Source organism: Carica papaya, chromosome 9 (assembly GCF_054855325.1).
Source record: "Carica papaya isolate Zhongbai chromosome 9, ASM5485532v1, whole genome shotgun sequence".
Lineage (NCBI taxonomy): Eukaryota > Viridiplantae > Streptophyta > Magnoliopsida > Brassicales > Caricaceae > Carica > Carica papaya.
In genome coordinates this window covers 10,688,293-10,699,381 of record NC_142317.1, presented here as the reverse complement: position 1 = coordinate 10,699,381, position 11,089 = coordinate 10,688,293, and the positions used below count along the sequence as shown (strand labels likewise).

The 11,089-nt window shown below is 35.3% G+C and overlaps 1 protein-coding gene across 5 annotated transcripts; it reads right to left on the bottom strand.

Moving 5' to 3' along the window:
* On the bottom strand, window positions 1-10,744 carry LOC110822964 (Cysteine proteinases superfamily protein). 5 transcript variants are annotated; one of them, XM_022053191.2, is made up of 10 exons: window positions 9,961-10,744; window positions 6,951-7,003; window positions 5,952-5,986; window positions 2,273-2,396; window positions 1,711-1,948; window positions 1,462-1,629; window positions 1,244-1,375; window positions 653-734; window positions 450-560; window positions 1-352 (listed from the first exon to the last, which is right to left on the bottom strand). In XM_022053191.2, exons 4-10 carry the CDS (start codon window positions 2,334-2,336, stop codon window positions 272-274), a joined length of 876 nt encoding a protein of 291 aa, XP_021908883.1. In that variant the 5' UTR covers window positions 2,337-2,396; window positions 5,952-5,986; window positions 6,951-7,003; window positions 9,961-10,744; the 3' UTR covers window positions 1-271. The 5 variants fall into 5 exon arrangements, with proteins under 5 accessions (XP_021908883.1, XP_021908882.1, XP_021908881.1 ...); XM_022053190.2 differs by having other exon boundaries at window positions 6,962-7,003; XM_022053189.2 differs by lacking the exon at window positions 5,952-5,986.
* Between the last annotated feature and the right edge of the window lie 345 nt (window positions 10,745-11,089).

The window sequence follows — 11,089 nt, the reverse complement described above, 5'->3', positions numbered from 1 at the left end:
GAAAGCTCAACAAATGTCTAAAATTTGATAGAGAGAAATGTTTGATAATAGGGTTTACAGTCATTACACTGATTGAGAATCTTCTTATCATCATTTCTAAACTAGTTTAGAAGATTAAGCAGCAGAATGACACTATTTTATGGCAAAAGCATGGGGGAATAAATTGACCTATATAATTTCCCCAGTTCCTAGATGCTTCCTTGCCACATGTTTATACAATTGTAAATACTAATGATTAGAAACTCGGAAATATACAAAGAGTTCATCCGAACTAACTGAAATCACTTGCAAGAGAATCCAGCATCTCGCAGAAGCCATCCAAGCCTTCAAGATCAAACCAGTCTCTTACCATCTATGGGGTAAAACAAAGCACAGCAATATGTCAAAAAACCATGGGATCCACCTCTGCCAGCAAAAAAAAAAAAACGAGATTAACATAAAAATCATACAAAGTAGGGGAATCTCTCAATGCTGAAATCCTCAGGAGCATCTTTCATGAACAAATTGATGAAGTAGAGAACAAAGTTACCACATTCATCACCATTTCGTTGTTGTGGTACCTGAAAAGAATCATTCAAAAATATTACAAGTTAAATTCAACAATCAATGATCCAAAAAGAAACCAGGAGCTTGTCATATCATATTTGATCACCTTTGGCACCAATAAAGGAATTTGAGAAATCAATCGTTTGCTCTCACTCCTGCCCTCTGATTCATAAATATCAAACACAAACCTAAAATGGATGCACCACATGTCAATCATTGGAGCTGCTATACTAAAAACAGAAAAACTGATGCAAAATAAGTTATGTATGTATTGCCTAAAATAGATTAAAAATTACATCTTAGATATAAAACTATATATATTACATATAATTTTTTAGGAGTCCATTATTCTTTTTTTTTTTCGAAATACTAGGAGTCTATTATTATTATATTAGTAACTTTAAAATTTTATTCTGAAATATCTAGTTTCCTGTTTGTCTCAGTATTAGTTTACTCCTATTTGGAAAATGTTAACTTAAGAAGCATTATTAGATTTAATTTCAGCTATTTAGTGAAATACTTTGGGAATTATTCTATTTTGGTGTTGCGCAGTATAATCAAATTCTTAACTGTGTCGCTTAGATATTTAAGAAATCTTAGATTTGATCTCTAGGTTTTTATCCTACATCCCAAGTAAATAAAGTAGACTAATTTGTCCTACAGCAACAATGATATGCAAATCAGGAAAAGACTATACTTTCTGATATCTGGTTCAAGCCTCCTAGGATTCGCCCTTGCCAATGAATCAAGCAGCAACATGCACGGTCTCCTGGTTTTTGATTCCAAACTCTCATCGAAATTGCAGAAGATCAGCAGAAACCAGTGATTCCTAAAGAAACACCAACTCAAGTAATAAAATTACACGTGGAAAAGAGATCTACCTACTTAGCATTTCAAGATACTTTTGGCACCCACCAGCACACTATAGGAACAAAGACATATTTCTTTGAGAAAATGTGCTTGTTCTTAATCCATAACAGGACATTTCTTCTAAAGGATGCATTCTTATACAAACTAAACCATAAGCAGTCCAGATATATAAATGAAGTCCTTTTATCATCTGAGAAGCTCCTCCACAGAACCCTGCAAATAATCGATGAATAGATGTAGTAAGTGGTTGAAAATTAAGGGAAACTAGTAAACTTTACAGAGACCACAACTTACTCTAAGTAGGATGAAAATGCTTCAGAATCTAGTCTCTTTTTTAGCCTAGAAATTGCATACTTCTTCCGGGTTCTTCTTTGTGAACGTTCACGGTGAGGAAAGTTGTTGAAAAAACATGGAGCAGACCTTTCAAATTCCCTTATCCTTTCCCGAGGTACCCTCTTGTTGTGAGCACGTAACCAATATACAACATGAAGCCAACAGGTGCGATGCTTAGAGATGGGTGTTTCTTCAACCTCTATCAAAATTTAAGAGGATATATCACTTGCACAAATTCACATAATCTTCCAACTTCAAATCTCTCAGCAAAGAAATTTCAGCAGATCAGACCCGAATACAATCAACCAATTTGCTCCAATACATCAGGAACTCGATTGAGTAGAAAAGTAAAGTTTCTACTATGATTTTTTTGCTTTGATTTCTTTTCTTTCTCCCTTTAATAAATAAATGTTATGTTTTTCCCAGTAGATCAGTTGACAGTAAACTGGAGAGTCGTGATTTGCCATAAGCAAACCCAAAATTATTAACAAGGAATAAAGTTTTAAGGGTAGAAAATAGGTACCATAAACTGGAGAGCCGAGATCACCAGATTTAGCTCCATGCTTGCTAATGTTCCTCCTTCTCATTGATAATGAAGAGAAAAAGTCACAAACTTGTCCACAAGTTGTTGCGGTTACTTAAAATTACTGCAAAATCGAAAGATTTTAAAATCGCTATGATACTTCAACAATTATGAGATACTAAAGTCTGACAGAAGTCTAGACAAAATGTCACTTTCAATAAATTCAGTTACTCAAAAAGTAACGAGTCCAAATTTTATCAACAATTGTAATTGAAAATAAAATGGGCCACTTATTAGTTTTAAGAAATGACTTAAGTTGACTAAAAAAATACAAACTCATAGAACTATTTTTTTTTTGACATAAAATTCAATGAACTATAAACCTTCAATCAATAACCATGAACCTAAAGTTACAGTTGGCCCTTAAATCATAGAAGGAAGACATCATTTACATACAGGAAAATTAAATTGTCGGTGAGTTATAGGAAAATTAAATTGAAAGTGATATACCTCACCAACATAAAATAAGAAAACACTAAAAGTTTCTAATTTGCCACCAATTCCTCCATTCTCAACTCCTTTCATGGCCAATTCAGGGAATCTTTTGTTCATCGTTAATTGAAATTACACAGAAATGGGAAAAAAATAACCAGAGCAACAATGCAAAAAAAAGGCATACAGTGGCATGGGTATCAAAACAGTGACGCAGTAAAGCACAGCAGACAAGTACCTTCACGTGTCGCGAATGGGATATGAAATACGGCAGCAACTGAGCACAATGCTTGTGTATGGAATTTTTAGTAAAAGAAAGATTTTAAAAAATAATAAAATTTCAAAATATTCAAAACAATAAAACGGTAAAGGAAATAAAATTATTTTATAAAATTAGATAGTTACAATTGCAATATTAGAAGCTGTAAATGAAAAAAATGGAAGTGCTGCTCTTGGTGCTGATGTGATTGTCATAGCCTGTCTCTAGATTGCTCAGTGCAATTGGAGATTAAAAATATATTTATAAAGTGTCAAGTAAGTTCTTCTTAAATATGATTGGACTAAAAGATATTATGACTAATAAGATTAGAAACACTACTCCTAATAATATACAAAATACTAATACTAACAAAATTAATGATAATTCTGCTGATACAAATAGGAAAACTAGATACTATTAAGAATAAAATCCTAAAATTACTAAAACCATATTAATAAACTAGTAAATAGCATATTAGTTTTATATCTATAGAATTATGATTTCTTATCTATTTAAGCAATTTAGAACTAATCTACTCTACATTATTCTCTCCTAGTTGGAGAAAACTCGTTCACAAATTTTAAAATGGAAAATGATGTAAAAATTGATACTTGAGCCTTTCCATTAACATTTAACAAATTTTGTGGTTCATCATTCTCTTTCATAATAAACATAATGGAAACATCTAATTGTTTAGGAGTGTGAAACCCTAGCAGGAGGATCGAATCAACATAATAACTAATTTGTTGATGTGGAATCCAGGATCAACAGTGCCAAGTGGAATATGGTTGGCATGCATGGGCACAACATCTCAGTAGACTTTATCCTGATACCTTCCTATGGCAAAAGATCCCATTACCGCATGACACCACAGTAGACTTTATCCTGATACCTTTCTATGGGGAAAGATACCATTAATTGTTTGTTTACCCGAACTCCTCCACATTTGTGCAACCATTGTAGCCTACAGGAACTGGGGTGTTTGGTGTAGGTCAAACCCAACTTCTCAACAAGTGTGGTACTAGCTACGTTGGTGCAGCTTTCTCCATCAATGATCATACTGCACATCTTTCCATTCACAAGACACCATGTATGGGATATGTTCTTTCTCTGATCATCTTCTTCCTTGGCTTAGATATTGAGAGCTCTTTTGATGACGTCCATGCTCACATCATTTGTGCTTTAAGTTCATCCTCAAGTTCAACATCACTAGCTTAGGTTCCTTTTGCATTGAAATTTCAAATATGTCTCTTTAGGTAGTAAAATATCTTGAATAACCTCAAATTTATACTCTTTGGGAGGTATGAGTTGTTCTAGCTTCTCAACTTCAACATACTTCAATGTGATCTCTTTATCTTTTTCATCACAAGCATGTGCTTTTAAATATTTATATTTATTCATCTCTTCTACAGTCATAGATTTTAAACCCACATTTTTTATGTCAAGCATAAAATGATATATATTGGTAGCGTCATCATACCGAACATGTCGAGCATAAAATCAGTGTCGACCTAAAAGCATATGTGTGAACATTATTGGAACTATGTCACACAAGACTAGAAACCATGACAAATAGAAACAAGACTTTGCTGAGTTACCAAAATATTTTCCTATCTGCCTGAGCAAGTCCAGATGAGCATGGTTGAGTATGTGAATTTTGCATGTTTAAAATTTTTCCATCACACGAGCTTTTGTGAAGAGGCTTGCAAAGATAAGAAAACTAGACAAAAATACTTGGGAATCACTCTGAACTGTGGAAAAAGGAAGGGGTAAACTGGTCCAGTTGAACTGCTTTGGTAAACTTGATTGAAATACTTAAAGCATAGCACAGATTTGCAAGCCCCGTCACGGGTTGTGCTCGCATGTGGCTCACATGTCAGCTTCCAGTCATCGGACTACAGCAAGCTTCAATATGTCAAATTAACTAGAAGTGGGGGTTTTAGATCATGTAGCAAGTTGACACACAATTAGGCAGAAGTATAGGATCGAGACAGATAGTAACTGGGAGAACTTGCATCTGTCAGTGACACATTTTTGATGGAGTTTAGCTGTTCCCCAGGGTCTACCAATCAGGATCATCTGATGCCGGTGAACTTGCATCAGATTAGGCACAGCGGTTTGACACACAATTAGGCGGACATATAGGATTGAGAGAGACAGTAACTGGGATAACTTGCATCTGCCAGTGACACATTTTTTGATGGAGTTTAGCTGCGGGACTTCAGGGTCTACCAATCAGAATCATCTGATGCCGGTGGAAGACGGTGTTACACACTGTTGGAAATGGCTGGTGATGCACTAGCGGTGATTTTAGGGTTCCTGTGTATGCATTTTGTGTCCAAGTGGTTCCTGGGCTATTTGGGTGTAGAAATTTGAGATTTTAGAGTATAGTATTCCTTCTCCTCAGATGCCAAACTGATGTCAGTAAAGTAAAGCTAATCTGCCTACTTACGGATTTAGAAAGAGAAACCTAGACCACACAATTGGGTTTTTAAGGCAACACATCTAAGAATTCTTAATCATTACACTTAAAAATTTGATTGTACCAAACAATCAAGAAATTGAAAAATTCTCATAATATTTTATTAAATAACTAAGTGACCCTCTCGAAGAGATTATAAAGGCATTTATAGCAAGTCAAATAAGTCTTTCTTGAGTAGAGCACTAGACTTAGAGATTTTTTAATACTAATAAGATATAAATACTAATACTAATAAGATTATAAGTAATAATACTACTACACATTGGAAACCTAAATACTGAGAAGAATAAAATTCTAAGATTATTAAAATTATAATAATAGACTTCTAAATAGTATAGTAATTTTATGTTTGATAGAATTATCGTTTCTAATTTTTTTTTAAATAAAGAATTATAATTTCTAATTGATTTAAACAATCTAGAGCTAATTCATTATGCATCACTAACCCCTGAGCAATGGCACAACATGTCACCATCATCACCTGCGAAAATCCCAAGCACATAAACCATCCATGTCAAAGATAACAGGAACCAAACCATAGAGGAAATCCAGGAATGAAAGAATGTAAGCAAAAGGAACAATCTTTGAATCCAATGCCAAGAGGCAACATAAATCTTTTAGCATAACCAAATTAACCAAATTTCTTCCTTCAATGAAAAAAAAAATCCATATGAAGAAGAAGCACTCATGTAAACTCAAAGGAATGCATCCATGAGAAGCAAAAAGGAGGATGACATCAGCAGCAAACAGGGGACTATAGAGACATATGAATGGACATGCAAAATAGGTTCAGTTTATTTTGCCTAAATATGTTTAAAATTATAATTCTTTAAGTATAACACTGTTGTACTATTTAGGGGCATATAGTAATAATTTTAGTGACTTAAACTTTTTTTGTATCCAATTTTTCTATTTTTATTAGTATCAGCATGCTTAGTATTATTGGAACTGGTACTTTTTTAGGCAACCTGTTTTTAGGAAATGTTAATTAAGGAACACTATAAATTCTTTGTGTAATCTCACTTTTAAGATAAAACTCAATCATTCAATAAAATACTTAGAGAATTTCCTTGATTTTCTAGTTGTTTAACGCTATCAACCTCTTAAGTCTGATATGCTCAAAAGTACTATGTGCGACGTCTAAGAAATATTAATGCTGTCTAGTTTTTTATCTCTAAATCACTAAGTGTAGGCAAATTATCCTGATTTGTACTACATCAACACACTAGAGAGGAACCAAGAAACATTAGACTAAATGAAACTGTAACGACCCCGAAAATATTCAAAGGAAATAAATTATAACTTAAGTGTGAAAACGAAATAAATGTTGAAGGTTTACATCCTCTACACGATAACTTAAAGAACCAAATGGAGCTGTGGAATTCAGTTAAAGAAAAAAAACAATACAAGAATTAAGGAAATAAGCGGAAAATAAAGAAAACTACCATTTACTCACAATTCTCTTGCGGTTCGGCCTCTGGAACTTGGTTCTCTTGATCTGAAATGGTTAAATAATGGATGAACTACACTAATCCAGTAAAAATATCACATTATATTACCAACATAGAAGTAAAAATTGGTATAAAATCGAAACAACTAATTGAGCACTTAATTTAAACCAATACATTTATTAAAACTAAAATCATTTACCGTTCACTTACCATAGTGGGATTCATAAAAACAATCTATACAGACAATAATATTATACAGATCATGATTCCATGTGTAATCAGCAATCATAGCACACATTATAAATTTATGTCCATCATCAATAAATCCACAATAACTATAACTCTTTTTATCAGTCTGCTGGTATTTATGGGGGTTCATAGAAATGTCCCCGCTACGCGTGAACCTATTCATTCAACATTTTCAATTAAGGGTCGTCCCCATACCCCGTCCGATATGAGCATCAATTTATCAAGTCTCCATACCCCGTTCGATATGAGACAATGTTCACGGTATGGTTCTCTATGTATTTGGTCCGTCCACCATCTCCTAAGATATCCAGTAAGGCTGTCGTTTCATCTATTCATTTCATCACACAATTTTTACTGTTTAACCTTTATTTATTTTTTTCTGATTCAGCGATAAACACATACAATAAACCATACATGCATTCAAAGTCATAAAATCAATTAATAAGGTATTATCAAGCATTTAAACTGTAAAACAATTGACAAAACAACAGTAGAAAATTTCCAGCTCTGACTCCACTAGCAATCCGTAATTAATTATGCACATTTTCTAAATTCACATAAAATATCGTATTATTATTTATTTAGACTTCAGTTCTATGATAGGGAATAGGGTAAGAGATCCTTACTCAATTCGATATCTGAAAACTACGCTGTTCAATTGCGCCTACGGACGGTTCCCGGATTTTTCAAATTTTTTTTCAGAAATTAAAACGCACTAATAATACTAACAAATGTCTCAAACAAACCTAAAATCAATCACAGGGTTCACTTGACCAATTTCGAAATTCCAGCATGGCAACTCCGCCGTGCTCCGGCAATGGCGCCGCCGCCCGTGGCAGCGGTTCGCCTCGGATCGGCTATTTTCAGCCAATTTTGCATCGATCTTTGTGAGAAAACACATTAAAGGACCTCAGTTGGCCTAAAAAACACAAAAAAGCAAAACTCACTGACAACGGGGCTCTCCGGTGCGGCTGCTCCTCCGACTTACGTTGCAGTTGGGTGTTTTACTCCGGTCAACCTGTAGAGAATGACACAGTGATCACAACGGTAGAAAAATTACACAAAATGGGAATCGGAAAGGGTCTCATCAGAGGCATTTTGTAAAATTCCCGCGCTGGCACCATCGGGCTTCACCGGCATTTTCCGACCAATTGACCGGTCTTTTTGCTCTAATTTGGCTATGAGTGTGTCTAAAATTGAATTTCGAGCGAAAAGAAAAATTTTTCTGGCGATCGAAAAGAGCTCCAGTGCGGCGACGGGTGTCGACAGTCTCCTTTCCGGCGGCTAGGTCTTCTTCTTCGGCGAGGGGATCTGGCGACTAGGGTTAGGGTTTGGTGTGGATGGAGGTTATTTATATCCGTCCGCTTTTGATCTGGGCCGTCCATCGCGTTTAATCTGAACCGTTCGATCGCGATTAAATAAAGAGTGGATCTGAGCCGTTCATCGCGATTCAATCTGACCCGTCCATCGCGATCTAATTTGGACAGTTTGATCGCGCTTAAATCTGACCGTCCGATTGCATTTGGGGAGGAAACGCATCTGGGTTGTTCGTGCGCGCGGGAACGGATCTGAGTCGTTCGATCGCGGGCATGCAGATCGTCTGCGTGGCCCCCCCGTGTGGCACCGCGTCAGCGTTTGCTACCACACGGCGTGTCCTGATTCGTCGGAGCTGCTGATCGGGCGTCCCACGTGGTAGAACTTTCCTAAATTGCATTTTAACCCCTAATTTCCGTTTTTTCTTTTAAAAATACTCTCAGATCCCAAATTTTCTCTCATTTTCTCCAAAAATATTTTCAATTTAATACTCCATCAATTTTACTTCATTTTTATTCTAAATTAACATTAAAAAAAATTGAAAAATTATTTAATTATATTTATATTAAATCTTAAATTACAAAAAAAATTAATTTAGGGTGTTGCAGAAACTGTTTTGAACATGTCACAATTCAGAAAAATGAACGACACCCTTTTTAAGCCTTGGTGCATCTCCTTTCAACCGCCAGATTACCCTGTGTAACCCCCTCATTTTTTTTAATTCTTTAAGTATTGATGAAAATTTTGCTACTGTCCTTGTCAACAAAGAACAAGAAGGAAGTAGGCATTGAACAGAGAATGTTCTCCCTCCAACTGCAACTATGGTGTGTCTCTCTAATGGATTTTATTGAGTTAGGTCTGAGAGAAAAATGCCAAAGCATGATTTAAAAATGCAGCAAGACTACAAAGTTTTATCTACAAACGAAAAGGAAAAGAAAAACACGCATATACACACACAAACACCATCTCAAGGCAAGGTCACTTCCTTAAGCTAAACTTCTTCTGGTCAGCACGCATGATCTATCTATCATTCAGACTGCTTGCTTTTAGGAAAGATTTCATATGATGTACATACCAGAAAAGATACGGGATCAGAATGATACTGCGAGACTAGGTCATCCTAGCCTTCAGACATCCATTCCGTCGAGAACTTCAACATTAAGCTTAAATGTATTCTACGTATTTCTTTTTTTAAAAAAAAAAAATTGCTTCGATTGGTGCCATATTCTAATCAATATCAGGAAACGAACAGTTTTACGGTATACAAGTAAATTATTTTTCGTGGAGCTTGTGACTAACATATTGCATATTCATGCTCTCAATAAAGGAAAATAGATATAAATGAGCCAGTGGCACCTTGAATCAAAAATGAAAACAAAGGATTTTATTCTATACCCTCTAATCATTACCTTTTCTCACATTTAACAAAACATTTGCTAACCTTTCACGGTAGTTTCTTCAAAGTGGCAATCATGCCAGTGCTTGTAGGTCGAACCCTCCAGCCAACTCTCCGCATACAATCGTAGTTTCTCCTAATTTCTCTGCAACCACCTCTGTTTTCCACCTCTTTCTCCTCGCACTTTCTTCAGATTTTTCAATCTCTCAGTCTCTTATTTTCGTCTCCCTCTTCAATTTCTCCATCTACGCTCTCAATTTTTCTTCCTAAGCCAGGAAAAAGAAACTTCTCCGAATCTTTTTTATAACCAAATTTCACTATCGATTCTCCAATCACTCTAATTTTCTCCTTTTCTTCCTTCCTCTCCCCCAACCTGCTTTTCGATCTTTCTTCACTAACCCAGAAGCTTCTTGAAATCTCTCTTTTTGACTCCTTCCCTCTATATGCCCGATCTCTCTGGCTTTCCTCCAACCCAGTACCCAAATTCCCCCCCTTCTGCTCCAAGAAAAATCCCTCTCGGTTCTCCTTACAGGCGTTTAACTGCTCCCACAGCCGTTGAGGTGCCTCGAGTCTACTTCCTCGCTGCTTTTTCTCTCGATCAGGACGCCTCAAGTTCGTGTAAGTTCTTTCGGCGTTTTCTGCTTCCTTGAACGCGTCACCCTCTACTTCACTTCCATTATCCCCTTTTGAGATAATGTCTCTTGCTTGTCGTTGCAACAGCCATCAATGCTTCGCCACCGTCTAATTTCCTCATCTGTTCTTACTCGAGCCCCGTCTCCGTCTAGACGTTCTATTTTGCTTTTACTGTGGTTGTCTGCTTTCTTTAATTCTTTTTTCAGCTTAAGGAAGCAAGAGCCTTTGATGAGTTAGGGCCCGAGGAGTTTGAAATTTAATGGGCTGCAGAAAACCTTGACTTGCTCTCAAGCTTTTGAGCCTTTTTTTTCTATAAAAAAAAAATCCAAATTTAATTGATTATCCTTTTATAATTTTCTCATGCAAATTTTTTATATATTTAAAACAGATAAGATTATAAAATATTGATCACTTTTCTATTTATGCATTTATAAAATAATTAAGTAAATATTAAAATTACTATAATTTTATCCCAAAAAAAATATCACACTCTCTTATTTCTTAAAATTTTCATTCTCATTTTCTTTATTTTCATTTTTTT

Excerpts from the sequence above, each read along its gene's own strand:
- LOC110822964 (XM_022053191.2), bottom strand. The coding sequence starts at position 2,336 with ATGAGAAGGAGGAACATTAGCAAGCATGGAGCTAAATCTGGTGATCTC. Across the intron at positions 1,630-1,710 it reads GCATTTTCATCCTACTTAGA|GGTTCTGTGGAGGAGCTTCT; the intron begins GTAAGTTGTGGT and ends GATTATTTGCAG. Across the intron at positions 561-652 it reads TTCCTTTATTGGTGCCAAAG|GTACCACAACAACGAAATGG; the intron begins GTGATCAAATAT and ends GATTCTTTTCAG.